We start from the raw sequence: 26,583 nt of genomic DNA, 5'->3' as shown, positions 1-26,583 counted from the left end.
AGTGCAGTGTAAGGAAACAGTACATTGATTGCACAACAAAGCCGAACTCTTCCTTTCCATAACAGAATTGAACAGGCGTTTATCGATATTGTTTATTTATTTAAAGGGGACATATGAACAGAATCACTATTTTAGTGCATTAGCACAATGTGCAGATCTGGTGCCCACCAACCCACACACTGTGAAACAAGACCACCCTGTTTTTTTGTGCGCTGGCGAAGTCAGAAAACCTGGGATAAAACGAGCCGCTCTGATTCTGTACAGAGAATGAAGATGAGAACAGAGTGAAAACGGCTAAAAACCAGAGCTTCTGCTCCTCACTGCTGTGTGCTCAGGGTCGGGGTGAACAGCGAGCGGCTCGTTATCATTTAAAGGAACACAGGGTTTTGAATGGGGCTGTTTAGACAGTGAGAACGCTGCTGGGGGGTTTCAAACAAAACACTTTTATTTTTATTTTTTTAAATAAAACAGACAGGAAAAGTCCCCTTTAAATAAATCCAATAAGACAGGGCAGAAGTGATGCTGTGTTTCTAAATACTAAGCAGTAATTAATCAATGCATTTTGCTGATTTTGCTGCAGTGATGATGTCTGATGTTTGGTGATTCGGTACCGATGTTCTTGAGAGACAAAACCGCAGACAAAAATCAATGGACAGGAAGGAGGCAACTTGAGAAGTTTGGATGCATTTTAAAATTAAATCTTCTATTCTAACCTTATGCTATTTTCTACATCAAAAAAGCCTTGTATCCCGCTGAAATCTGTGTGTGTGTGTGTGTGTGTGTGTGTGTAGGAGAATTGAGGCTTTGAGAGGCAGATTAACTCGAGGCACTCGAGGGATTGCATTCCTCTTGTTTGTGGGAGCTTTACACCAAAAAAAGGAGGTTATTATTTCATCTTCTCTATATCCTGCAGTAGTTTCTGAGCGGCTGTGTTCTTTGGCTCGATTTTGAGCAAGCTGCTGAGATCCTGTACACAGGCTCGCTTGTCCTGGAGAGAGATTACAGAATAGTAGTTACCATAAAGAACCATTATGTTCTAGACATGCAATGCACAGCCATAGCACTCTAAAGGACAATGCAGTACAGCGCGGTCTAATCACAACACAGAGCTGTTCATACCCTGCTCCAGTTCCTAAAGCAGAGCAGGGTTCTGTGGAGGTTCTCTGCTGGTCACGTGACTTCCCACAGGACCAGAGGTGTTAAAAAAGGAGGAGACAACTTCCCCAAATAAGCTCAGTCCTCGATGTCAACAACACCAAGATCAACAGGGGGAAGAGCTGAAGGGCTCTGAGTTCAGACTCGTTTCGTAAAGCCGTAAAATACATCACGTCAGATTAAAGGTAGTAATCACTGTTTTAGGTTTTGTGTTTAAACGGTAATCAGTAATCATTATTTTATAAACCTGTTTAATGTTTTGTAGAAATATTGAAGCTACAAAGAAAAAGCCAAGGTCCTTTATAAGAGGACAAAGGAAAACAAGGTTAAATCCTAACAATTTAAGGTGGAACTTTTTGAAACCGAGCACAGATTAAGGTGGAAAGAGGCTCAGAACTTCTTCACAGTTTAACATGGCAGGAGAGACACGTGAATAGCCACGCTAAACTGTGTGTGTAAAAGAGCATCATCAGATACGTCAGCTCCCAGTTACATTAAATTAAATCAAAACACTTCAGGAGCTCAGGAGTGGCGCCGAGTCTCACCCCCACTGTTTTTGAGGGTCCTTGGAGAGCTTGGGCACCACAGCGTAGCTCTGTCCTTGTGCTGTTTACCCAACACTTAACAAACCCACGTTACCTGCGGCTGTGTCTGTTGTCTCTGAGTGCTACCAACTCTGGTCAACCGTGGTTTAAATGGGAATTAAAACCTGTCACGAGTGTCTACAGAGCGCCACAAGTGTGCAGTCCGCTGGCTCTACAGGCGCTGGGCTGGACACATTCACATCGTAACACCTCTGCCTCTCTCTCTCTCTGCCTCGTTGAGCAGACAGCCGTTACCAGCACTGTCCAATCTGATAGGGCCTCACCTGTATTTCAAAAAAATGCTGGGTAACAGGCCTCTGCTGAGCTTGCATCATTGTGGATAATCGTGCAAGCTCCGTTATGGACTGCAGAACCAAGCACGCGCCATATGCACTGGGCTTAAATAACTGGTGTCTTCTGCACCATTTGGGCCATTCGATAAAGCCCTTGCTACTGTTCAGAATGAAGGGTCATGATTATTTATACAACAAATGGACTCTGCCAGCTTCCTGTTCGGAATTGAGAACTATTCTGTGACTGGTGTTTGATCAAACAGTGGTGTGCAACACTTATGCTGGTTCACTAAAGTCGACAACACTCAGCGCAGGTTCTCCGCGATAGTAAAGGTGCACGTTTAGTGAAAAAATATACACAACGTCCAGGTATGTACCACTCTCTCAGCCCTGTTCCACCAACATGGAACTAGTTGGGTTCCCATTTGTGAACATAATTTGGAACCGTTCTGTCAGTTTTAGTTTTCTCCATTGTTCTCAGTTCACAAACTCAACAGGACGCCTCTGAATCCACACTCTGAAATACTCTGAACCCATTTCCACACGTGTGTCGTATCTAACTCTAATTTGACTGCGCTGTGAACAGTGGATAAACCATGACTGTTTGTCTCTGGCACTGAATTTAGACACAGCAGCTCTGGGGGGTGATCCCCTTGCCTAAGAATCCAGAACAAATTCACTGACTGAAATTTATAACAGCCAAAAAACAACACACTTCATTGGGAAATGACTATCATCCAAATGAAAAGCGAGGGCCAGGGACTTGATCTCGTCAGAGACTTCAGTTCTACTTACATTCAGCTCTTTGTAAGCTTGTGCACGTCTGTACAATGCTTTAATATTCCCAGAGTCGAGTTTAAGAGCCTCTTCACAGTCCCTCACAGCTTCTTTATACATCTTTAGAGACAGGTAGCACAGAGCCCTAGAGAGAACAAAACAGATTAGAAAAGAGAATGAAGGCAGGTGAGCCCTAAACTCTCTCAAAGCTTACACATGGTTATTCCAGGTAAAACCTGCCCTACATCTACCAGTGGGATCATGTGAATGTCAGATATAACATCACAAGATCATTTTGTTAGATGTGGCATTAAAATCTATTTTTCTAACCTCTGAGATGCTGAAAGAAGCCTGAGCACAGATTATAAATAAAGCTACTTAGCCATATGTCTCGCTGCTTTACTAAAGTTAAAAAAAGTTAAAGTAGTGACCGGGTGAGTGCGTGAAACGGTCCGCAGGTGTGAGTGCGCGAGTGACCGGGTGAGTGTGTGAAACGGTCCGCAGGTGAGAGTGTGCGAGTGACCGGGTGAGTGCGTGAAAAGCTCCGCAGGTGTGAGTGCGCGAGTGACCGGGTGAGTGCGTGAAACGGTCCACAGGTGTGAGTGCGCGAGTGACCGGGTGAGTGCGTGAAACGGTCCACAGGTGTGAGTGCGCGAGTGACCGGGTGAGTGCGTGAAACGGTCCGCAGGTGAGAGTGCGCGAGTGACCGGGTGAGTGCGTGAAAAGCTCCGCAGGTGTGAGTGCGCGAGTGACCGGGTGAGTGCGTGAAACGGTCCACAGGTGTGAGTGCGCGAGTGACCGGGTGAGTGTGTGAAATTGTCCACAGGTGTGAGTGACTGGGTGAGTGTGTGAAGTTGTCCACAGGTGTGAGTGACTGGGTGAGTGTGTGAAGTTGTCCACAGGTGTGAGTGACTGGGTGAGTGTGTGAAGTTGTCCACAGGTGTGAGTGACTGGGTGAGTGTGTGAAGTTGTCCACAGGTGTGAGTGACTGGGTGAGTGTGTGAAGTTGTCCACAGGTGTGAGTGACTGGGTGAGTGTGTGAAGTTGTCCACAGGTGTGAGTGACTGGGTGAGTGTGTGAAGTTGTCCACAGGTGAGTGACTGGGTGAGTGTGTGAAGTTGTCCACAGGTGTGAGTGACTGGGTGAGTGTGTGAAGTTGTCCACAGGTGTGAGTGTGTGAGTGACTGGGTGAGTGTGTGAAGTTGTCCACAGGTGTGAGTGCGCGAGTGACCGGGTGAGTGCGTGAAACGGTCCACAGGTGTGAGTGCGCGAGTGACTGGGTGAGTGCGTGAAACGGTCCGCAAGTGAGAGTGCGCGAGTGACCGGGTGAGTGTGTGAAATTGTCCACAGGTGTGAATGTGTGAGTGACTGGGTGAGTGTGTGAAGTTGTCCACAGGTGTGAGTGTGTGAAGTTGTCCACAGGTGTGAGTGTGTGAGTGACTGGGTGAGTGTGTGAACCTGTCCACAGGTGAGTGTGTGTGTGTGTGTGTGTGTGTGTAAGTAATGCTCTGTCCTGGGTGTTTTCCTGTCTTGCCTTCAGTGATTCCAGGAAGGCTCTGGACACAACGTGACCCTGATCATGGTGAAGTGCTTACAGAAGATGAATGAATGAATGAATGATAAAGGCATGGACAGTGGCGTTCAGGTTTTACCTGTTTGTATATGTTGTGATCTCAGATGGGTCTTGACTGAGAGACTGTGTGTATTTCTCCACTGCTTTCTTATGTTCTCCTTTCTTCACCAAAGAGTTCCCTTCCTCTTTCAGGAGCCTGGCCTTTTTCACGTCACCTGCCTCTGCAAACGTATCAAACACAGACAGGTGATTAAACTCTTATTCATCAGTAATGCTCCAACAACAGGTACCATTCAATGGCTACGCTGCAAAAAAATGTTTAAAAAATGTAAAAAAAAATTAAAAATAAATAATGATAATAAATAAAGTACCAAAACATCGATATTGTCTCTTTAATGAGTGAACACAGCTATTTTAAGATGCACCTGTTACTTGTATAAGCTCCTTAAATATTATAATATATATATATTTAATTTTTTTTCCCCACTTAAATGTGGTGTTTTGAGGCAGCCGCCCAGGAGCTTACTCTCACCGTCCCTAATGTGAACGCAGTGAAAGCACAAAAAGTCTAAAATGGAGAATAGCTGTTTGTGATTGACTTTAGAGACAGATTCAGAGAGAATTCAGAGCTGTGTTTTTACAGACAACTAGACGCTAACAAAAAGAGAAGGAAATGACACAGCAATGAAGTAGACGGTGTGTCTCCTCAGCTACAGACATAACAGTGCTGCATCAGGACACGTCTCTCAGAGTCAGAACTGTCCCCGTCTCCTCTAGAGCTCTCAGAGTTTTCACAGGTGCTCAGTCCTTCTGTGTTTGATCTTCACTCACTGCTGTGCTCACTGAGGGACAGTGTAGAGGATCACCGCCCACTCTCACTGCCTTTAATTTAATCAGGTCCTTGGTTGTTTCAGTCCAAGTTTCACACTGTTTTTCTTTTAAAATAGAGGTTCTGCAAAGGTCTTTCACTGATGAAAGTGGTTCTGTGTAGAACCTTGAACAGTCATAGAACCCAAACTGCATGTACACACCGAAAGCAAGAAGGCGACTGGAAGTCATTCATTTTCAGTGAGAGTCGGACACACGGGGCACTGGGTGACGTTGAGCGACGCGATGAAGTTCAGCTCCGCTCAACTCTATGCAAATGAGCAGTGACGCGCGGCAGCGACTACCAATCAGAAAGCAGGTCTTCATGTTCCCTCGGCGCCGCTCCACTCACTTTTGTTCCTACTGAAGATTTGTTCCTTTCTCAAAATGAAGGAGAAACCCATTATCACTGCGTCCGTCTGGACTTTGTTTAAAGTTTGTTTAGTTGTTTATTAATACTGAAAGTGTAAACAATGTTAGGTTATTTAAGCAGAGCTACTTTTTTTTGTAAATTACATTACGCACAAATTACAGTTGACATCAAAAATAACGTTCAGTGATTGTTACATAAGATAAATAGCTATAGGGTTTTTTTTTTGGTTGTTTAGGTTGTGATCATTTTGTGAAATAAAAAAAGCCTACTTGGGGGTGCGCTGTCTGCTCATGTGTTTCTGGACTCTCCCACCAGAGACACATCGCCTGCTGCACGGCGACGCCAAGCAATTCTATCGCTTTCAGTGTGTACGCATGTATTTTACAATGCAGAAAACACTGTAAACTAGGTCCTCAGACCAATGGAAAAACATACTGTAAATGGTTCTATGTCGAATCTCAGCAGGGTCCTTCTGCAATTACAAGCTAAACAAAAGCAGAACTATTCGGAGACTGTATGGAACCGTTTACAGAAAGATGCTTCATAGAACCATATACATTTTAATGGATCTGAGGAATCCTTTCACGAAGCAAAGAATCGTTTAAGCATTCAAATGGGTTTTGAGTGCTTCTGGGTCTATACAGAACCATTGTCTTGACTGAAGATCCCTTGAATAACTTTCTTTTTTAAGAGTACAGTAAACACAGCTGATTGTTTTGCCTGTTCTCTGGAGTGTCACACAACACTCTCAGGATTTTTGATCTTTGAACTTTAGGGATGAGTTTAAATGAAAACCAACTCTCCCACATCAGTAGCTGACGTCCCTAATGTTTACGTTGCTGTGTGCATTAAAATCCTCAAAGCCATGTTTCACTACATCAGGTGTAAGTCCTCCCTGAGGAGCATAGATTGTATTCCTGTGAAGTGGGCACTTCTAAATTGATATTTTTCTATCAGAAGAAACACTGGCATTTATAAATTCGTGGGAAGAACCGTGCTTTACTCTGACTGCTGTTTTCCTTGATGCCGTTCTGTTGTGCAGCAGGGACTGAGCCTTGAGTTTGTAAAAGCTTTTCTTTCACTGCCAGAGGAACGGTGGGGATGGGGGGAAGCTTCTCTCGCCAAGAAGGGCCATCCATGTCTGTCAGGGCTTTGGTCATTCTAAAAATAAACAAACAAAATAAATTTAATGCGTACAATACATACCCAGGAGTTTAGAATCACTTGGGATTCACTTATGGAAAAAAAAATACATTTACAATTTGGGATTTAAGTATCACAAACTATTCAGCACTATATTTTAGATATATCCCAAAAGGGAAAAAACTGTTCTGAGCTTTAGCAGATATCATCAGAACAGACGTGGTTCTTCTGTTCTTTCTGCGGTTTATGTCTGTTCATGGCACACAGCTCCAGGGTCCAGGACTTAATCTTCGGAGTATGGTGTGTTCTCCCTGTGTCTGTGTGTGTTTCCTCCGGGTGAATGTCTGTGAGGAGTGTGGTGTGTTCTCCCTGTGTCTGTGTGTGTTTCCTCCGGGTGAATGTCTGTGAGGAGTGTGGTGTGTTCTCCCTGTGTCTGCGTGGGTTTCCTTCAGGTGACTGTCTGTGAGGAGTGTGGTGTGTTCTCCCTGTGTCTGTGTGTGTTTCCTCCGGGTGAATGTCTGTGAGGAGCGTGGTGTGTTCTCCCTGTGTCTGCATAGGGTTCCTCCGGGTGCTATGCTTCCCTCCCACAGTTGAAAAAAACGTTTGTAAGTGGATAGGCAGACAGACATTGCCCACAGGTGAGTGTGACTGGGTGAGTGTGTAAATCTGGTTCATAGTTTACGTGGACAGCGCTCGTCCAGACTGATGTCAACGGCCTGGCACACAAAAACCCCCAGCTCAGGAACAGAACTGAATTGTGAAGATGTTTCTAAGTATTTTAATATGATATTTTTGACATACCCCTCCACAACTACCACCATTCCTAAAGCTCAGTAAGAAGCACCCACCTGTTGGTTCCATCTTGAGCAGCTTGAACACAGCAGTCGATCTGTAAAATTGTTTTATAATCGACGTAGGCTTGTCTGTATCTCTCTAGCGCCTCAAAAGCTGCAGCTCGGCGAAGCAAAGACTTGATCCCGAAAGGCACCAGCTCCAGGGACCTGAGTAAAACACATTTATTATCAGCCGAGTCTCTTCAGTTCGACGTTCCCTTGAGCTGCATCGTTGTCCATAAGAAACACAGCTCTACTTTAGAGCAGCCATTCTCAGCCGAGGTGCTGTGGCACCTTGAGGCGTGGTCTGGTTTTGTCAGGGGTGCTGTCAGAAATATTCTGACGTTGCTGACATAAAAATAAATAGTTACAAACCTTATCATGGAAAAACAGCTATGACGACTTTGAGATTAATGTGGGAAACTTCCAAGAACAAAGTCAGAATATTTCAAGAAATACATTAAGAGAAAAAAAGTCAGAATATTCTTATGTTTTAGTTTTATAAAAAGTCAGGAAACCTCATCCCTCAACGTCTCAGTCTTGTGCGCACTACACACAGGACGCAGCCAAAACACACTTCATTCTCAAGGAAACATTTTTTATCTGTTATCACAATTTAATTTTCTAGACATTATGTATAAAATAATTACAGCTGGTTACGGCTGCCAGTGTGTGTGTGTGTGTTTTGGCTGTTAGATGTTAGATGTCAGAGAGTATGATTTTTTTTTTTCACTTTTAAAAGGTGACTGGAAAAACAGCTTGAACTAGGATTAAACCTAGTCATGTACCAAGTCATATCCCCATTATGATAACTTTACAGGAAAAAGCAAGGGTTAATGCCAAGGGAACTGTTTTCCAGGTCATTCTGGAGCATTTCTGTTGGTCTATTTATTGCAAACGTGAAGAGAAGGTGATGTCAGAATTAATAAAGACACTTGGCTTTCTTTGGACAGCCACTGGACACGCCCCACGTCTCAAAACATGACCCTTCTTATTTAATTGATCAGTTTCACTTATATCACTTTCTGTTCTTGCAAAGTGAAACTGATCATAACAGTTATTTGTGTCCGCTAGAGGGTGCTAAAGCCTGTGCTAATGTGCTACTGTGTCCGCTAGAGGGTGCTAAACGGTTCAAAAGGAGCAGTGGAGCTGTGTTGTCTGAAGGAGTATAAAGCCCAGACTGTGGAGCAGTGGACCTGTGTTCTCTGGAGTAATGGAGCTACGTCCAATACCTGTGGGACGTGTTGGAGTTGTGTTTGTGATACGGAACCAACCCTCCAACATCAGTACCTGATCTCGCTGATGTTTATGCGGCTGAATGCCACCAGATCCTTTCAGAATTGTTCCTATAGCTAGAGTAAACCTTTCCCAGGTTTACAGCAGATGCTGTCCCTGTAGTAAATGAGAAACAAACTCTCAATAAATACAGCTGAACTATTCTCGTTCAGACACCATAAGAGCAACAGTGAGGTCACGGGCTGATGTTGAATGGCGAGTTCTGGATCAAAAAACACCACTCCAACTTGTCCCAAAAGTACTGGATGAAGGTCTATCAGTTCTAGAGAACATAGTTCAACTGCGGTTTGTCTACGGAAACTGTCCATACTATGATTACAATTGGTACTTTCCCACTGCATAGTACCCAAGGAAGTAAAAAAATCTACAGATCTGTGAACTGATGACGGAGTGGTGTTCAGTCCCGTTTACACCATGACTAAACACTGCTTAACGTTACCGCTGCTGTTATTGTAGTTTCCAAAGCCCACTGTTCCCATTAAAGATGGGATTTTGAGACGACACCGGATACATTTCAGGGTGGAACTGTGGGAGTGGAAAAATGAACAAGGGACCAAAAAGGGAGTAGGGTCCAAAAGAGTGCAGTAGAGTAGGCACCACGCAGTGGAAAAGAGCCAAAACTACTGTCTGTGTCCATAATCTAAACAGAGAGCACTTTAAAAAGGTTCAATGCACAAATCAAAATGGGTGTCTACAAACTTGTGGAAATACTGTGTAGATACTTTTACATTTGTTTTTTGGCAGACGCTCCTAATCCAGAACGACTCACAGTGTTACTGCTATTACAGGAAGGCCAATGCAGTGTTAGGAGTCTTGCCCAAGGACTCTTATTTGTGTAGCACAGACTGGTTGCCCAGACCTCAAATTTAACCCAGGTCCTGAGATACAAATCTCAAAAAACAGAAAGAGGCCTTTTCTCAGCTTTACTCACACAGAGCAGTCCTTAATGCACTCGCTGCAATTTCCATCCTTCAAGTAACTGGCTGCTCGGTTGGAATACAAAATGCTCAGGTCCTCTGGGTTCTTCTGACCTAGAAATAAAAATCAGGCATCAGGTTATGGCTCAGTTTGCCATAATTTATCAACCCAGGAACAAATGCATATTTTACATCAGCGTCTATTAAAATCCCAGCACAGGTTTGTTCATTTGTTTGTTAGTGTGAGGCAAAAGAATAACTAAAGCACTTTCTGTATCTGAAAACTAACGCTGTACCAGAGCCTCAACAGCCTCTGCTCTTCAACACTCAGGACCCCCCCCCTTCTTACAGGACCCCCACAGAGCAAGTATGATGTGCACACATGCACGGTAACCCAGAACCTCCCCCGATTTTTGGTAGTTAATGCTCCTCTATAGATAAAGGCGGCAGATCCGGGGGGTCCATGGACACAGTGAATTATAGTAAACTGAGATGCTGGTGTCGTCCGCCGCTTCACGCGATCAATCAGGTTTGTTGACGGGGGAGCGGAGGGATGCCAGTGTTTCAAGAAGCTCCCGCATCTGTGTGTCCTTCTGGTTCCTCTCCTTTTAGTTAAAGCTGTCATAGTCAGATCTGCCAGAGTCATTAGCTACACTCTCTGGCCTCGGAGCAAGGCAGTCACACAGCTCCAGGTTCCTGGAGGTTGTGGGTTCAAGTCCCGCTCCGGGTGACTGTCTATGAGGAGTGTGGTGTGTTCTCCCTGTGTCTGCGTGGTTTTCCTCCGGGTGACTGTCTGTGGGGAGTGTGGTGTGTTCTCCCTGTGTCTGCGTGGGTTTCCTCCGGGTGACTGTCTGTGAGGAGTGTGGTGTGTTCTCACTGTGTCTGCGTGGTTTTCCTCCGGGTGACTGTCTGTGGGGAGTGTGGTGTGTTCTCACTGTGTCTGCGTGGTTTTCCTCCGGGTGACTGTCTGTGGGGAGTGTGGTGTGTTCTCCCTGTGTCTGCGTGGTTTTCCTCCGGGTGACTGTCTGTGAGGAGTGTGGTGTGTTCTCACTGTGTCTGCGTGGTTTTCCTCCGGGTGACTGTCTGTGGGGAGTGTGGTGTGTTCTCACTGTGTCTGCGTGGTTTTCCTCCGGGTGACTGTCTGTGGGGAGTGTGGTGTGTTCTCACTGTGTCTGCGTGGTTTTCCTCCGGGTGACTGTCTGTGGGGAGTGTGGTGTGTTCTCCCTGTGTCTGCGTGGTTTTCCTCCGGGTGACTGTCTGTGAGGAGTGTGGTGTGTTCTCACTGTGTCTGCGTGGTTTTCCTCCGGGTGACTGTCTGTGGGGAGTGTGGTGTGTTCTCACTGTGTCTGCGTGGTTTTCCTCCGGGTGACTGTCTGTGGGGAGTGTGGTGTGTTCTCACTGTGTCTGCGTGGTTTTCCTCCGGGTGACTGTCTGTGGGGAGTGTGGTGTGTTCTCACTGTGTCTGCGTGGGTTTCCTCCGGGTGACTGTCTGTGGGGAGTGTGGTGTGTTCTCACTGTGTCTGTTTCCTTCTACGCTCCAAAAACACACGTTGGTAGGTGGATTGGTGACTCAAAAGTGTCCATAGGTGTGAGTGAGTGTGTGTTGCCCTGTGTCCCACCTTGCGCCCAATGATTCCGGGTAGGTTCCCGACCCACCACCGCCCTGAACTGGAGAACCTCAGTAAACTGAGGTTTACTGAGCAACTTACCACAAAACTCTTCAGTTTTGAACCTCAGGAATTGGGCACTGTATTCGTAACCATCTCAGGTAATAATTTATGTGAAAAGTGCTTAGAGGCAGATGTTTGGCTCCATTCACTAGCATTGTCAACAATTCTGACTTCGTACATTTGCCTGAGCTGAGCAGTTCACACCAAACTAAACTAGTAATGTTACTAAAACTGTTCTTACCTTGTCTTTCCAGCACACCGATGGCTTGGCTGTACAGGGTCACAGCATCTCCATACTGCCCTGTTTTAAAACACTCGTTTCCGGCTTGCTTCAGTTCAGACCAGGACTTGGAACGTCGCTTATGAGGCATTGTTGTAAAACTAATACACATATAAAACAGGGAGACAGATGAATAACATTCCCTGGGTACCCCTATGTACAGGTGAGTGGTGTCCATTATTAATCATTATTTTGTAATATTTTATTATTACTGTTATCAATAATAAACTTTAATCTAATCATGTCCTGGATATCATCCAAAATTAAAAAGGAGCAAATGGTCACTTTCTTCATCTTTTTTTATTTACTTACTGGACATATTAAAATATGCACACCTCCTGTTTAGTTTTACTTTAATTACACACAGTACAATACATGCAATATTTAATAAAATAATAACATTAGAGTTTACTCATAGTACTTAGTTTTTTTTAATTGTCAACAATAATGCATTGCGTTTTTGACAAAGTATCGCGATATTTATTGTGGAATATATCGTGACAATGTTTTTCAGTCAATATCGCCCACCCCTTTCAACATTATTATAGACACAGAAAACTAGCGCTGGTTTCTTACCTGAACCCTTGTAGAAATTAGATGAACAGTGAACGAAACTGTAAACTAATGTAATCTCTAACAACGTGTTAATGAAGAACCCGACCGAGCAAACCCGAAATTAAAAATTAATATACATATATAACAACAGCTTTTCTGTCGTCGTTTTGAGTCGGCTAGCTTAAAGCAGGAACTAAACTTCTCATAAATGGGTCGAAATAGGGTTTAAAAGACCCACCATTACACTACTGACCTCTAATTGTCTATTGCTGCCTTATATCGTTCCTCTGAACCGCGCTGTGTCTCTACACCTCCCTTAATTCAGGAAAATGCTAGAAAATGCCGCTAGCTCACCGTACAGCCGCCACACTTACCGGCTCTGTGCTAATGAAGAGTCGTTCTCAATTGTCGACTCTTTTGAATCTGCTGTTTTTTGGTGATCATTGAGTGTCGGTTCACATGAAAGGGGAATTACACTGATAAAAAACACTTTATTATAGGAAAGAAATTGTAGCGTCACATTAGCAAGAGACATGGATTAGTCAATATAAATTTGACTGATAATCAGATGCCTAGCCTTTTTAGCATGAGCCCGTGTTGTTGATTTTTTACGTTAGACATCATATCCTGAGTGAAACAAGCAGTCAGCGCAGCTGCTTTACTGCAGCACTCAGAGACATAATTAGAGTAATTTATTCACTCATTCATTGTCATATAAATGCTTGTCCAGTTCAGGGTTGCGGTGGGTCCGGTGCCTATCCAGAGTCAGGCAGGAACACACCCTGGATGGGACACCAGTCCTTCGCAGGGAGACACATACTCACACTCCAGACACATACTCACTCAAACACTGTCACTTTTGAGTATCCAATTCACCAACCTGGGAGGAAACCGGAGCACCTGGTGGAAACCCACGCGGACACAGGGAGAACACACCACACTCCTCACTGACAGTCACCCGGAGGAAACCCACGCAGACACGGAGAACACACCACACTCCTCACAGACAGTCACCCGGAGGAAACCCACGCAGACACAGGGAGAACACACCACACTCCTCACAGACAGTCACCCAGAGAACACACCACACTCCTCACTGACAGTCACCCGGAGGAAACCCACGCAGACACAGGGAGAACACACCACACTCCTCACAGACAGTCACCCGGAGGAAACCCACGCAGACACGGAGAACACACCACACTCCTCACAGACAGTCACCCGAAGGAAACCCACACAGACACAGAGAGAACACACCACACTCCTCACAGACAGTCACCCGGAGGAAACCCACGCAGACACAGGAAGAACACACCACACTCCTCACAGACAGTCACCCGGAGCGGGACTAGAACCCAGAACCGCTCTTTTATATATATGTTTGTAATTATGGGCGGCACACATTCTCACATTTTATCAATTCAGTCCCACATCTTAGTCGCCATCATCATCAACTTCTCCGCTTATCCATTTCAGGGTCCCGGTGCCCATATCTTGTCGCTGGTTTAAATCTGGAAAAGCTAGCAGTGCCTCTGAACAAAGAGTCGTTTGGGAGCCCAATGAATCGACACCGGTGAGCCGAGTGAATTGAAATGCTTCTATGAAAAGAATCGGCTCTTTTCTCAAATCAGGATCACATTTCAGTTTCAGTTCTTGGCCACGAGGATATAGTTGCTGCTATTTCCAGAAAGAACCGACACTAAACCCCGAGAACAGGCGGAACCTAGAGCACGAACATGGGTTAATCAGTGGGTTTAGCTCCTTCAGCCGCCTCCAGGGGGCTGGGTTGTTTTCAAAGAAAAAAAGTATAAGGGATTTTCACCTCAAGTAGTTGATTATTACTGTAACACATTTTCTATAAAGTGCAGCTAATGAGAGACACATTGGATTGTTACGTCGTGACTGAACCATTTTTTGCTTTTGTCAGTTTAGGAAGGAATCTGGGAAAATGATTTAAAACACATTTTACTATATTCAATATCATTACATCATTTATTTACACGGCATCCCCATAATTTAGTCATTAATTTCCTTAATTTTATTAATTGTATCCTCCTGTCACTCAAGTGGAATTAGGCATTGCCCTCACAGTTTAATTTGAGGTGGTGTGTTCTCCCTGCGTCTTCGTGGGTTTCCGCCGGGTGACTGTCTGTGAGGAGTGTGGTGTGTTCTCCCTGTGTCTGTGTGGGTTTCCTCCGGGTGACTGTCTGTGAGGAGTGTGGTGTGTTCTCCCTGTGTCTGTGTGGGTTTCCTCCGGGTGACTGTCTGTGAGGAGTGTGGTGTGTTCTCCCTGTGTCTGTGTGGGTTTCCTCCGGGTGACTGTCTGTGAGGAGTGTGGTGTGTTCTCCCTGTGTCTGTGTGGGTTTCCTCCGGGTGACTGTCTGTGAGGAGTGTGGTGTGTTCTCCCTGTGTGGGTTTCCTCCGGGTGACTGTCTGTGAGGAGTGTGGTGTGTTCTCCCTGTGTGGGTTTCCTCCGGGTGACTGTCTGTGAGGAGTGTGGTGTGTTCTCCGTGTCTTTGTGGGTTTCCTCCGGGTGACTGTCAGTGAGGAGTGTGGTGTGTTCTCCCTGTGTCTTCATGGGTTTCCTCCGGGTGACTGTCAGTGAGGAGTGTGGTGTGTCTTCGTGGATTTCCTCCGGGTGACTGTCAGTGAGGAGTGTGGTGTGTTCTCCCTGTGTCTGCTTGAGTTTCCTCCGGGTGACTGTCTATGAGGAGTGTGGTGTTTTCTCCGTCTGTGTGGGTTTCCTCCCACGCTCCAAATCTACACGTTGGTAGGTGGATTGGAGACTCAAGTGACCGTAGGTGTGTGCAAGTGGGTGAGTGTGTGTCGCCCTGTGAAGGACTGGTGCTCCCTCCAGGATGTGTTCCTGCTTTGCACCCAGTGATTCCGGGTAGGCTCTGGAACCAGCGCGGCACTGAAATGAATAAAGGTTACAGATAACGAATGAATGAATTGCATCCTTTGAAACTACATGCCCTCTTCTGAACAAACAGGTTCTTGCACCAATTCAGGGTTTAAATACTAATCACAATCTGGTCCTGATGTGGAAGAGGACTGAGTGTTCCACAATTCCACCGATAATGTTTATGCCCCATTATACTCCAACAACTTATTCTGAGATTAATATCAGAATTCAGACTTTATTCTCAGAATCATATTATTTTTTTGTTCATTGCCATGGCCCTAAAACTCCATCAGTACGTTTTACACTTGTAATAACTGTCATTATCTCCCTTGTTTTACACCAGAGCGACTGCGACTTTGACCACAGAAGGTGGGTTAACGTTATTTCCAAAAAGTCAAATGGCTCAGAAAACAACACCTATAAAGATAAATGCACAGAGACATTTGCCTCACTCAGCTCTGTGGAGCTTTGGCAAGTGGACCTTTATACAAGTCATACTTGTGTAGCCTTCATCCAGAAGTAACCCCACAACCCAGTGACGTTTTGAAGCATGACGCAGTAGAATAAATACATAAGAGCAGGCCAGACAGCTAATGTTAACTAATGTAATAACACAATACAAGACAGCAGAGTCTGATTTTCATTTACTAGGTGGAGGGGGAGGGTGTTATCCTGATTAAACAAAAAAAAAAACATTCCATTTATAACTCCATTAACCCTGCACTCACTGTATGAACCAGCTCAGATTAAATCACCCGACACATTTAGAGTCAAAAAGACGTTTTATTTCACACAAGAGGTCCCATGAATCTGCAGAAGGCCAGAATAATTTATTTTATACGTTCATGAGAACATTAGATACCAACGTTCACATCTAGTAATCAACATTGCAGGAAACAGACCAGGAATGAAGAGGCAGAAAAACCTGAAAGACAAAGATAACGCAGTCATTTAAAGAGTTCCTCAGTGTAAACAGTGTTTAAACTTGTTAGCATGTGGTTAGTTGGGTTTCCATCCCACCACAATTTTTGCAAAATTTGGAAAATACAAAATGGTAGGATGAGGTGGAATACCACTAAAACCAAAATACAAAAAAAATTCAGGAGGTTTGTGAGCCTTCCAATCAATCCTGGGAGAAGTGTGTGTGTGTGTTTTTTTTTTCTTCTTCTTTTAAATGATATAATAAAATAGCAGGAAACTCACTTTATTCCCCTGAGGGTCTCACACTCTCAAATATCCCCGCTTCCCTCATGGCATTGAACTCCTTCACGGCATCGTACTTCTTGTAGAAATCAGCGTATGCCTGTTTTCGGGGCTCTGTCACTGTGAACTGTGTTAGAACAAAGGGGAGGGTGGATAAATAAATCAGAAAATTATTTCCAAATTGTTTTCAAAGGCTATAGAGCTTCAAAGACCTGGAGGATCCCTATAATTGATATTGCTCTGACCAGCATTGCAACTGACATATGACTGCTTTCTCCTGCAGTGCTGTCTGAGGGCTTGAAGGTCAAGGACATTCAGCAGTGGTGTCCAGACTTGTCTGACACGGACTGAGATTCCTCCGAATTTCCCACAGTATTATGGATGGGTAGGTGTGGGGAAAAACCTAAACTCTGACCTTGCACTGAGAAATGTTTTGTTTGAGCTGTTTGATTTGGTCAAATTTTGGCATAAATTACCTAGTAACACCCCCCCCCCCTGTGAACCAAAGACTTAAGTCAGACTTAAGGTGCTTTTACACCTTTTACACTCTTCTGCTTATAGTGGATTCAACATAGTTTGGACTTGTTCTAAACTCTTATATGCCGTTTACGTTTGCAGCTCTCGTGATTTTTAAAACAGACAGCGTTAAAACCACTAATCTTTCAACCCTACATCCCACCCAAGCTTAGTTTAACCTGTTAGAAATGATGGGACTGACCTTGAACAAAGTTGCTGCTGTGAGGGCCAGAGTGAAGGCGATGGGGAGGTGAAACCGCAGCCTTTTGGCAAGGAGCCCTCTCATCACAGGCTTGGGAAGAGACATGTTGAAATATCTGGAACAATAAGAGAAACAAAATCCTTTTGATTAATGAGAGGGGAACAGCAGGTCAGTCTCCACCACTCTGACAGTACAACCCCCCGTTAATGAAAGTACAACCCTTACACTTTCATTACAAGATGCATAAGCAATAAAAATCATAAAATGAAGCAGTTTAATTTGCCTAACACAGAAATTAACTAAAACCAGGAAACCTCATTCAATCTCACTACTTTCCTTAAGAAAACGTTTTACACATTTTCCATTTTCTGGCTTAGCTTCAAATAGTCCGAAAACTGGACTGTTACTCCATAACACAGGTTAGATTTTACATTGGGAGCGCTTGTGATTAAAATGAATATATATATATATATATATATATATATATATATATATATATATATATATATATATATCTCCCTTCAAAATGCTTTTAAATGATAACACTTTTAATTGTATAGTTTCTCCAATTCACAAACAACAAAACAAATGAATGGCTATATTTTTAGTTCTAGGTGAATTAAGGCAGAATAAAATACTGAGCTGCAGGTGCTATATAAGAAATGTGTTCTTACACACTCTAATTCATATTCATTAATAAGAAATTAAATCATATCTAAATCTATAAATGAACGTAAAGTGTAGGTAGATATTCTGAAAGAGAAAAGGCTGAAACTACTAATGAGAGAGAGGGTGATTTTAATGAATGTCTGAGGGGAAGAATATCCCTTTTATCTGAACAGTGAATGTGAGACTGTGGTGAAGGTGACACCGATTTACACTCATATTTATAAATAATCAAATAGCACCAAACAACGTGTAAAAACCCAGTTAGTGACAACACACAACGTTTAAAGTGAAGAATGATGAAATATTTTGAGGCTCAGAAGCAGTGCACCATTCTGCAGTTGACGTGAGATGCGGGCTCTACTCAATGGTGGCTGTTAACGTGAATGTGCAACTACACCACTATTAAAATTATGAACCAAAATATGACAAAGAAAAGGCTTAAAGGTTTAACAGTACATAATTATTATGGCTTTAAAATCGTAATATAAAAAATCCAAATGTTATTGTTCTGCGTGTACAGGTTTAGCCATTAATACTATATAAATAACAGCAAAAAAGCGATACATTAGATTAGACATGTGCCTTTATATTAGGACATTAATATCAGTGCCTCTTTTAAACAGAGTACGACCTTAAGAGCGTAGTCACCCGCTTCCCGTTCGCAGCACACGGCCACATTAACGAGATTTCCACCCCTTTTCTCTCCTCAACTCGCCCAAATACGGCTTTAAAAGTGTTGAGAACCCGATTCAAATAAATACTGACTTAAAGGGGAGTTTAGATGCTTTAATACGCTCAATAACGATGAAAATTCGCGCCGGAACTTACCTTCTGTTCGCGACCTTCACTGAACTCAAGCGGCGGAGCTTCAGCGATTTGAGGCCTGAGCTACGGCAAGATGCGAGGGACAAGAGCGGAGAAGGAGAAACGGGGGAGGAGCGAAGAGCTCCAGGTCATTGACGGAAGACCAGAAAGGCCATGGTTTTGATATGATTTTGACTGTTAAGATATAATGATAATTAATGTTAATAATATTATTGTAAAAACAGCCCTTAGGGCCTGTACTAGTTACATTTCACATTCGTAAATTAAAAATTTTAACTTAAAACATGTAAACATTCATTCGTTCATGCTTGTTGCCCATATCTGCACACAGTTTTGCCCTTTTTTATGTTAACTGCAGCTCTGTTTTTACATTTTTTCGAGACAATACCTCCATGCCTAGCTCCTTACTGAAAACACACGGTGAGGGCAAAACTTCTGCAGTAGTCAGTGGGCGAGCTACGAAGTCACATAACACTGTTAAACCAATTTAATATTGGAGTGTTCCTTCTGACATTTGCACAAGCCAATAACAAACAATAAAACAAATTTAAAGTGAAACATTCAAGTAGTTTGCTTAAATAATGAGGGCTATTACTCATCCATCCAGGCATTGTGCTGACCAGAGGACTGGGAAGAGCCCACAGCCCCGGGAAACCTAGAGGAGTGTGACACTACCAGCACAGTGACGACTCTCTCTGGACAATCAGCGCTCTGCAAGGTTTACACGCCACGGTTTAGTCCCTACTCAGCTCGCTCTGAACCACAAGAGAACAGCCACTAAACAAGAACCCGCTGCAGAGTTGACCTAATGGAAAAGCAAACATATCTAAGAAGTCTTATGTAGGTCCCATGCAGAAGAAAAGCAATGTATGTATCCTATATTTTTGTATTACTAGCCCACTCCTAAATGTGCAACCATGCATAGGTCATGATGTTTTACAGCGTCATATTTCTCATTTTGCTGCTGAAATACAAATACAAGTGCCCTGTATGTGCCTATGCTGCATTTGGTGAGGATCACAAGGATGCGGACTGAGCAGTAACCTTTTAGCCAAAATTCCTTGAGATAAATAAGAGGACCACTCAGAACGGACAGTTCTGGTTATCCCAATCTGACCAACATGGTGGAGATGTTTTTATGAATTTGTGTTTCTTAAATAAAATTATATAAATTTTAAAAACTAATCGCTGCGATGTGTTCTGCTGTGATCTTGACTGAGCCATTGTTTATTCCTAAACTCAGTATATTCCTTCAAAACCCCAAGACCAGCCCAGTGCGCTGACCTCACACATCAGGCCTTTCCTCTGTAGAGCTGCATGTTGTAAGATGTAGATTCAGAGGAGAACCCAGGGCTTAAAGCTGCATATGGAACTGGCTTTCAGAAAGCTGAAGCTTTTGGTAGAGGCAGGTCTTTTATTGTGAAGTGACTGACATACGCAAGCCCTGGTCGCATAATTCCAAATGAGAACAGCATAAGCGCCGATCTATAAGTCAAACACCATTATTTATCTCTGTTCTTAACACCATGGTTTATTGTTTGTTCATCTGCGGAACTGGGCCACATTAACCGACACCTGGGTTTGTGTAGTTTCTGCGATACACAAATCATCTGTATACATATTGTGAATGTATGATTTGTAGATTAGCAAAAGGGTACAAAGCTGGCGTTGGACTGTATCCAATGGTTGTGTTACAAACGTCCCCTTAACCTCTAAGTAGTGCACTATGTAGGTCACGAAGTAAAGACGGGTACAGAAACACCGCGCCTAACGTCATTTCGTTCCCACTCACGATTTAAATCGAAAAGTGACTTCAGTTAATTAAACCCTATAATATATAATAATACTATTATGTAGATGTTTTTATTAAAAACAACTGTGTAGATGGTAAAACAGAAAATGCGAGCAGATTTACGGTTAGTGTATTTTGGTGATTTTCTCCTCATGGATTTGATTAAGTGCACTAGGTAGGGAGCATGCAATATTCTGGAACGTGGCCTTAATTTTTTGACGTGAAAGGAAGTTGTTGTCGGAGCAGTTTCAACGTGCAACCTCGAGACGTTTTAAACAGCTGGCTTTATATTTAAATGATATTATTTTCCCCGAAGAAGTCGTATTTTAATGTTTTGTTTGTCTTTAAGACGCGCCTTTGACTCAAAGTAAGTGTGCGGTAAATCAGTAGTTGCCAGGTTGTTAGTAATTCCCCTTTGGCTAACGTTATTTACTTAGCGTAATTCAGGCCTTTGTCACTGAGCTAAACTAAGACTCCGGATGTGTAGTGTAAGCTCATCTTCTTTCATTTAGAAGTTCAGTTTAATACGTTTATCTGGCTCGCATTGCTTTGTCCATTTTTGTGTGTGTTGATTTTGTAAACATGTATTTAAGGGGAATGTTTACTGTCAAGATTTATGTCTTAAAATATTAAACACATTCTCTGCTGTTAAAAATGTGCTTTTAAATGAAGTAGATGTGTTTTGTTTACTATAAAAACACAACAAACGCACGAAACCCCCCACTGGAGACTGGAGGCGGTATAAACACCCCTCCTCCACTGGGCAGTGGAACTGTGTTCTTTGGATTTGCTGGAGCTCCATACAGTAACTTTGGTTTTGTTTTTGAGTTTGACTTGTGTTTGCCAAACATCACCTGAATACAATCATATTTGTGGCTGAATGCCATCAAATAAATAGGATTGTTGCTATTAGAACATGCTTATTGTTTTTGTTCTGCTGTGTACTTTAAAGCACACACTAAATAGCTGTTTCCAGTAAAATAACATACTGCTGTATTATCTCTGTTGTAGCAGATTATCGCAGGGTGTGCAAATTTGATAGCACACCCACCCATTTAAGCAGCAACACAAGAAAAACTTCTGTCTGTCTTAAGTCTAGCAGCTTTCATATAGCAGCAAAAAATTTTGTTGTTGTTATTATTATTATTAACATAGAGGAAATTATAGATCAATATCAGATTAAAATTAAACTACAAAATAAAGGTCACCTTCCTGTCAAAATAGTCCGATCTAGCAGCCAAAAACAGACTTTGACAGAGAGGGGCTTTTTGACTGACGGTAAAAGCAGCCAATCACACACTGTTTTGATTTCGAATGAAGTATTTGCTTCTTTTTAAACTGCCGCTGTTGCAGCACCACGGAATTGTTTAATATGTTGGAGGGGAATGCAAACTAACAAGATCTGTCACATGAGCCGACATACAGCCATTGCTGTGAGCCAGAGTGTGGCCATCATGTCTGCCCAGAGAGTGACCAGCGGTGCTCTATAGGACCTCCTGTTTATCTGTGTTTCACTGTGTCTGTGGCAAAGCTTTGTGGGACTAGTGTGAAAATGTGCTGACAGTGATACAGTAGTAATGCAGTTCACATTAGTGATGTAATATCTGCTCTTCTCGCAGACAGGACCTCAGGAGGCTGAACTTCATCTTTTAATCTGCCAGGTCCTGGCCATTACTCCTTCCTCGTGGTCAACACAGAGGCACATCCCTTCTTCTCGTGATCATTGTAATGTGGTGAAGCTGAAGAAGGCTACAACAGAGCAAGGGTAAAGGTTTAAGCTAAATACATATTACATGCATACAATTTATGTTATTACTGACTATATGGCTGCTTTTGTTCACTTTCAAGTGACCTTTTTTGTATTAGTAACTTTATAGGGGTTTATAAAGGGTCTGTGTTGTTTATTTAAAGGCATTATTCAAGTCTTTATGTTGTGGCTCTTGGAATAAATAAACAACGTCAGACAAGGTGTTTCTGTCCTGACTTTAATGTCTTTATTCCTCACAGGGCCGAGACTGGCACCTCCACCGGGATACTGAACCGTATCTTTAAGCTGATCCTTGAACGTTCCCCAGAGCCCCGTCCTCGTGTTCCACACATGAGCGGGGTGTTTGGTGCGTTCGGCGCTGAGGGCCATGCCTGAGCGTGACGGGGGTTACCTGTCCGGGGGTGTTGGCGTAGGCTCAGCTGCAGGCTCAGGGTCAGGGGTGGAGGACGGGGGCTCTGGCTCAGGTTTATCTGGAGGAACCGAGTGCCGAGGTGGAGTCGGGGTAAACTCGTGCGGAGGAGGAGGAGGCAGCTCCGGGGCCATGGGTGGTAGTGGGGCCCTGGGAAATGGACACAGCCTCAGTTTTGGCTCCGGATCCAACCCCGCTCTCGACGGGGTGTGCCGGGACTTCCTGAGGAACGTCTGCAAGCGAGGAAAGAGGTGCCGCTTCCGGCATCCGGATTTTAACGACGTTCCCGACCTGGGGGCTCAGAAGAATGAGTTTATCTTCTGCCACGATCACCAGAACCGGGAGTGTGTGCGTGCAAACTGCCGCTTTGTCCACGGCTCCAAAGAGGACGAGGACTATTACAAAAAGACTGGGGAACTGCCTTTGTGGCTGCGATGGAAAGTGGCCGCAGGTTTGGGGCTTTCTCTTACAGATCTTCCTCAAAACCGAGGGGAGGCCCCCATCTGTAGGGACTATCTGAAAGGAGAGTGTCAGCGAGGGAACAAATGCAAGTTCAGGCACGTGAGGAAGGAGCATGAACATGAAGCCTCGAGGTTGGGCATGGGGGGGATAATGGGCGTCTCGGGCAACGTGAGCGGGATGGTGAACGCGAGCAGTGGGGGAGTTGGGGGAGTTGGAGCTTGTGGTGTGATGTCAGGGCTGGTTGGAGGAAGTGGAGGGAACCTGATAGGAATGGGGAGCCCTAATTTAGGAGGCTGCAGGGAGCAGGGCCTGTGCGGAGGAGGAGGAGGAGGCTCGATGGGCAGCTGTTTGTCCGTGGGGGTGACCGGACAGCGGCGCTACGACAGAGGTGCGTGCTCTGTTTATGATCCTCTGTTTGAGAACGGTCTCTTTGAGACCGGGTCCCTGGAGGCCCAAGTGGACCACGCTGCCCTCCAGCTGAAGAGACGGAGGTTAGAGGGCCTGCGATTGGCCGAGAGTGCCGGACACTACGACTTTGGAGTGCAGACCGCTCTCACCACACGGCCGCTGGAGTATCGGCTCCTGGAGGAGGAGAACGCGCTGCTGAGGAAGAGGGTGGAGGAGCTCAAAAAACAGGTGGGGATGAGGTGCGCTGTATGGTCAAATATATGTGGTCAGTCACTTCTTTGAACATTAATGTGAAGATTTAATGGCATCCAGCCGCATCAACCTCAGTGAGGTAAGGTGCTGATGTTGGAGAAGTAGTTCTGGATCACAAACCCCACTCCTACTCATCTCAAGAGTATTCAGTAGAGCTCAGTGGCTCCACCTCCAGCCCAATGCTGGGAGTTTATACCCCTCTGGCCCAAGTTTAGCTTTGAGTTTGGAGACCATACGTAAGCTGCAACTGCTCCAGAAGGTCCCATACTGTTACTCAGTGTGTGTCTGCAATAGAAACCTTTGGACATTTGGACCTATGGTAAATCATCTGGTCCTAGGACAGGAGCTGCTCTAATGGAGGTTTAAAATGCACTGTAGGAACAGGCCATAGTCAGATATGTGGGAATATCATAAATGATGTAGACTTCCAATAAAGGATCGATCTGTGCTGCGTCAGCGAGCCTGGGACAGGGTTTTAATCGGATCATGTTTCTCTCTGATAGAGTTAGAGATACGCCTGCAATCCCACAGTAATTCTGTCCTTGGCTTTGTCTGTCCTCCTCTGGACGAGTTCTGTTACTCTACTTCGCAGTCGTAATGGGGACGTTCCCCACAAAACATTCCCTTGTTCAGTTAATGTTGGGATATATAGCCCACCAACCTACACACGGTGAAACAAGACCACCCAGTGCATTTACTGTGATCTGCCCAAGTCAAAAAATATGAGATAGAAATGTTCTATTTTCTAAAAATAATCTTCTGCAGCAATAGGTCATTTTGTTTATTAAATACAGTTCCCATGAGGTGAAGAATCAAATTCCTATTTTGCTCTTGAAGGAACAAATTTATGCTTCATAGAGTAGGTGCAGTATGAGTGAGGACATCGCACATAAACGCGGGTCCAGTGCTGTGATTGGACAGACTCAGACGAGGGGGCGGGGCCATTCTAAAGTCTCTGCACTTGAAGTCAGAAGCGGAGCAGAATCAGAACGGCTCGTTTTATCTGTGTTTTCAGTCCTGGGCAGCGCACAGAAACCTGACTGGGTGATCTTGTTTCACAGTGTGTCGGTTGGTGGGCTGCAGAGCCGCAAATAAAAATGCTGATATGCTCAAAACTGACTTTTTTCAGAATATGTCCCTATTAACCCAAAGTCATTGTTCTTGTTGTATGCCCTGAATATACACATTATTATTATATCCACTCTGCAGGTCTCCAACCTCGTGGCCACAAACGAGGTCCTCTTAGAGCAGAATGCTCAGTTCCGGAGCCAGGCGAAGGTCCTGAGTATGTCGTCCACTCCAGCTCCGACCGAGCAGAGCCTGGCCCCAACTGTGGGTTCGGTCAGTTCCTACAACCATGGCATCGCTCAGACACACACCACGCTGAGCAGCGGTGGGCTGCAGCCCCGCGCCGTGACGCAGCAAGAGCTGGTGGCCCCGGCCGGAGCCCCACCAGCGCCCCAAGCAAACGCAGCGCCCCTCAACCCAGAGATCACGCCCCTCTCTGCCGCACTGGCCCAGACCATTGCACAGGGCATGGCCCCGCCCGTCTCCATGGCGCCCGTTGCTGTCTCCGTAGCGCCTGTCGCTGTCTCCATGGCACAGCCGCTCCCGGGCATCACCATGAGCCACGCCACCACGCCTATGGTCTCGTACCCCATCGCCAGCCAGAGCATGAGGATCACCACCATGCCGCATTAGCATGCGCCGGATAAGCTCGCTGTCCCAATAATTGAAATAATGAATCTCCAAAATGATTAAAATAGTCTTATATTTTAATCATTATTCCTATTTTTAATAATATTAAAATAACAGAAAATTCTAAATTGGACAAAAATATTAAACAATAAACACCTTCCACCTTCAAAACTGCAGCAGTTAACTTCTGTTGACCCAGCATCTTATTTGAACTCTCCATACCACCTTAAATCGCCATGCTCTGACATTTTTACATTTTTTATTAGAGATGCAACTGCTGCACAGTTTAAGGTGGAAATGAAACCTGAGCAAAAAGGTTTGAAGAGGTGGGGAATATATTTTTGCACTTTGCCGTTTTGCTGTTACAGGGTTTTCTTCAGACAGCATTGATATATAACAGAACTGACTGAGCTCCGAGGAAAGCCAGCATCCCTTTATTAGTCACTGGTCATGTGTTTCACTGGGACTCTTATTCTGAAGAGACGATGAGACGGCTGATGTTTGGTTTGAACACAGCAGAGACTTGTGAAGATAATGTACATCGCTGTATGGATTTATCTGAAAGACTTTCTGAATTCACCTTCGCTTTTCGTTTTAGTGGAATTTTATTTGTGCAATGTTTTTGTGTGAAGTGATTTTTTTTTCTTTTTGCACAAAATGAATGAAAATGGCAACAGCAGTGAGGCCTGGCATCTGTGAATATCACAGTGTGGTTTACACTGAGCGCCAGCGTCAAAGACAAAAAAAATACAGGTTTTAATAAACGCAGACCAGGTTGAATCTTTCCATTTGTTTCTGCCTCTGTAGCTCCTCCCCTGAGTGCACTGGCCCTGCCCCTGAGCATGTTTATCCCTCCCATGAACGTCACAGAGCAGTAGATGCATTCTTCGGCGGCGCTTGTCTAGAAGGCGTGTACACGGCTGGAGCAGGGGCAGAGTTTGTATATCTCAAAAATCCAGTGGGAAATGAGACATTTTACAATTGAAAGGAAATATGAACGTCGAAAATCAGACAAACCAGAACACACACACACACACACACACACACACACACACTGCCTCAGCCAGTCGCATGACGACATGAATCTTTACATTCTGCCAGTCTGGTGTCATACAGAACTGGGAGTGATGGCCCTGCCCCGATCTGCCTCCACGTCAG

General features: G+C 44.4%; 3 protein-coding genes across 6 annotated transcripts; 1 reads left to right on the top strand and 2 right to left on the bottom strand.

Annotated features, from left to right (window-relative positions):
• Nucleotides 1–424: 424 nt before the first annotated feature.
• tomm34 (translocase of outer mitochondrial membrane 34) lies at nt 425–12,743 on the bottom strand. 3 transcript variants are annotated; one of them, XM_066665121.1, is made up of 8 exons: nt 12,691–12,743; nt 11,723–11,862; nt 9,826–9,925; nt 7,614–7,766; nt 6,626–6,783; nt 4,462–4,603; nt 2,828–2,954; nt 425–988 (listed from the first exon to the last, which is right to left on the bottom strand). In XM_066665121.1, the coding sequence occupies exons 2-8, from the start codon at nt 11,850–11,852 to the stop codon at nt 887–889; spliced, it is 912 nt and encodes a 303-aa protein (XP_066521218.1). In that variant the 5' UTR covers nt 11,853–11,862; nt 12,691–12,743; the 3' UTR covers nt 425–886. The 3 variants fall into 3 exon arrangements, with proteins under 3 accessions (XP_066521218.1, XP_066521217.1, XP_066521216.1); XM_066665120.1 differs by having other exon boundaries at nt 12,570–12,697; XM_066665119.1 differs by lacking the exon at nt 12,691–12,743 and adding an exon at nt 12,338–12,684.
• Nucleotides 12,744–15,984: 3,241 nt separating this feature from the next.
• Nucleotides 15,985–18,774, bottom strand: cox6c (cytochrome c oxidase subunit 6C). 2 transcript variants are annotated; one of them, XM_066665126.1, is made up of 4 exons: nt 18,640–18,774; nt 17,143–17,257; nt 16,425–16,551; nt 15,985–16,146 (listed from the first exon to the last, which is right to left on the bottom strand). In XM_066665126.1, exons 2-3 carry the CDS (start codon nt 17,245–17,247, stop codon nt 16,426–16,428), a joined length of 231 nt encoding a protein of 76 aa, XP_066521223.1. In that variant the 5' UTR covers nt 17,248–17,257; nt 18,640–18,774; the 3' UTR covers nt 15,985–16,146; nt 16,425. The 2 variants fall into 2 exon arrangements, with proteins under 2 accessions (XP_066521223.1, XP_066521222.1); XM_066665125.1 differs by lacking the exon at nt 18,640–18,774 and adding an exon at nt 18,443–18,569.
• A 1,880-nt stretch (nt 18,775–20,654) lies between these two features.
• zc3h10 (zinc finger CCCH-type containing 10) lies at nt 20,655–26,200 on the top strand. The gene is made up of 4 exons (XM_066665114.1): nt 20,655–20,795; nt 22,048–22,193; nt 22,436–23,703; nt 24,937–26,200. Exons 3-4 carry the CDS (start codon nt 22,564–22,566, stop codon nt 25,426–25,428), a joined length of 1,632 nt encoding a protein of 543 aa, XP_066521211.1. The 5' UTR covers nt 20,655–20,795; nt 22,048–22,193; nt 22,436–22,563; the 3' UTR covers nt 25,429–26,200.
• Nucleotides 26,201–26,583: the final 383 nt, after the last annotated feature.

Source organism: Hoplias malabaricus, chromosome 3 (assembly GCF_029633855.1).
Source record: "Hoplias malabaricus isolate fHopMal1 chromosome 3, fHopMal1.hap1, whole genome shotgun sequence".
Lineage (NCBI taxonomy): Eukaryota > Metazoa > Chordata > Actinopteri > Characiformes > Erythrinidae > Hoplias > Hoplias malabaricus.
Note: the sequence above shows the minus strand (reverse complement) of the source record. Positions and strands in the feature narration are given on the sequence as shown.

Bases quoted from the DNA above. Each gene is read 5' to 3' on its own strand.
- tomm34 (XM_066665121.1), bottom strand. From the start codon at position 11,852: ATGCCTCATAAGCGACGTTCCAAGTCCTGGTCTGAACTGAAGCAAGCC. The intron at 9,926-11,722 runs GTAAGAACAGTT...TTTTATTTCTAG, and splicing joins CGGTGTGCTGGAAAGACAAG to GTCAGAAGAACCCAGAGGAC. The intron at 7,767-9,825 runs GTGAGTAAAGCT...TGTTTTACTCAG, and splicing joins TGCATTAAGGACTGCTCTGT to GTCCCTGGAGCTGGTGCCTT.
- cox6c (XM_066665125.1), bottom strand. From the start codon at position 18,489: ATGTGGCCGTGTGCTGCGAACGGGAAGCGGGTGACTACGCTCTTAAG. The intron at 17,258-18,442 runs GTCGTACTCTGT...TTATTGTTCCAG, and splicing joins CGGGTGACTACGCTCTTAAG to ATATTTCAACATGTCTCTTC. The intron at 16,552-17,142 runs GTCAGTCCCATC...GTTCTAACACAG, and splicing joins CAGCAGCAACTTTGTTCAAG to TTCACAGTGACAGAGCCCCG.
- zc3h10 (XM_066665114.1), top strand. From the start codon at position 22,564: ATGCCTGAGCGTGACGGGGGTTACCTGTCCGGGGGTGTTGGCGTAGGC. The intron at 23,704-24,936 runs GTGGGGATGAGG...TCCACTCTGCAG, and splicing joins TGGAGGAGCTCAAAAAACAG to GTCTCCAACCTCGTGGCCAC.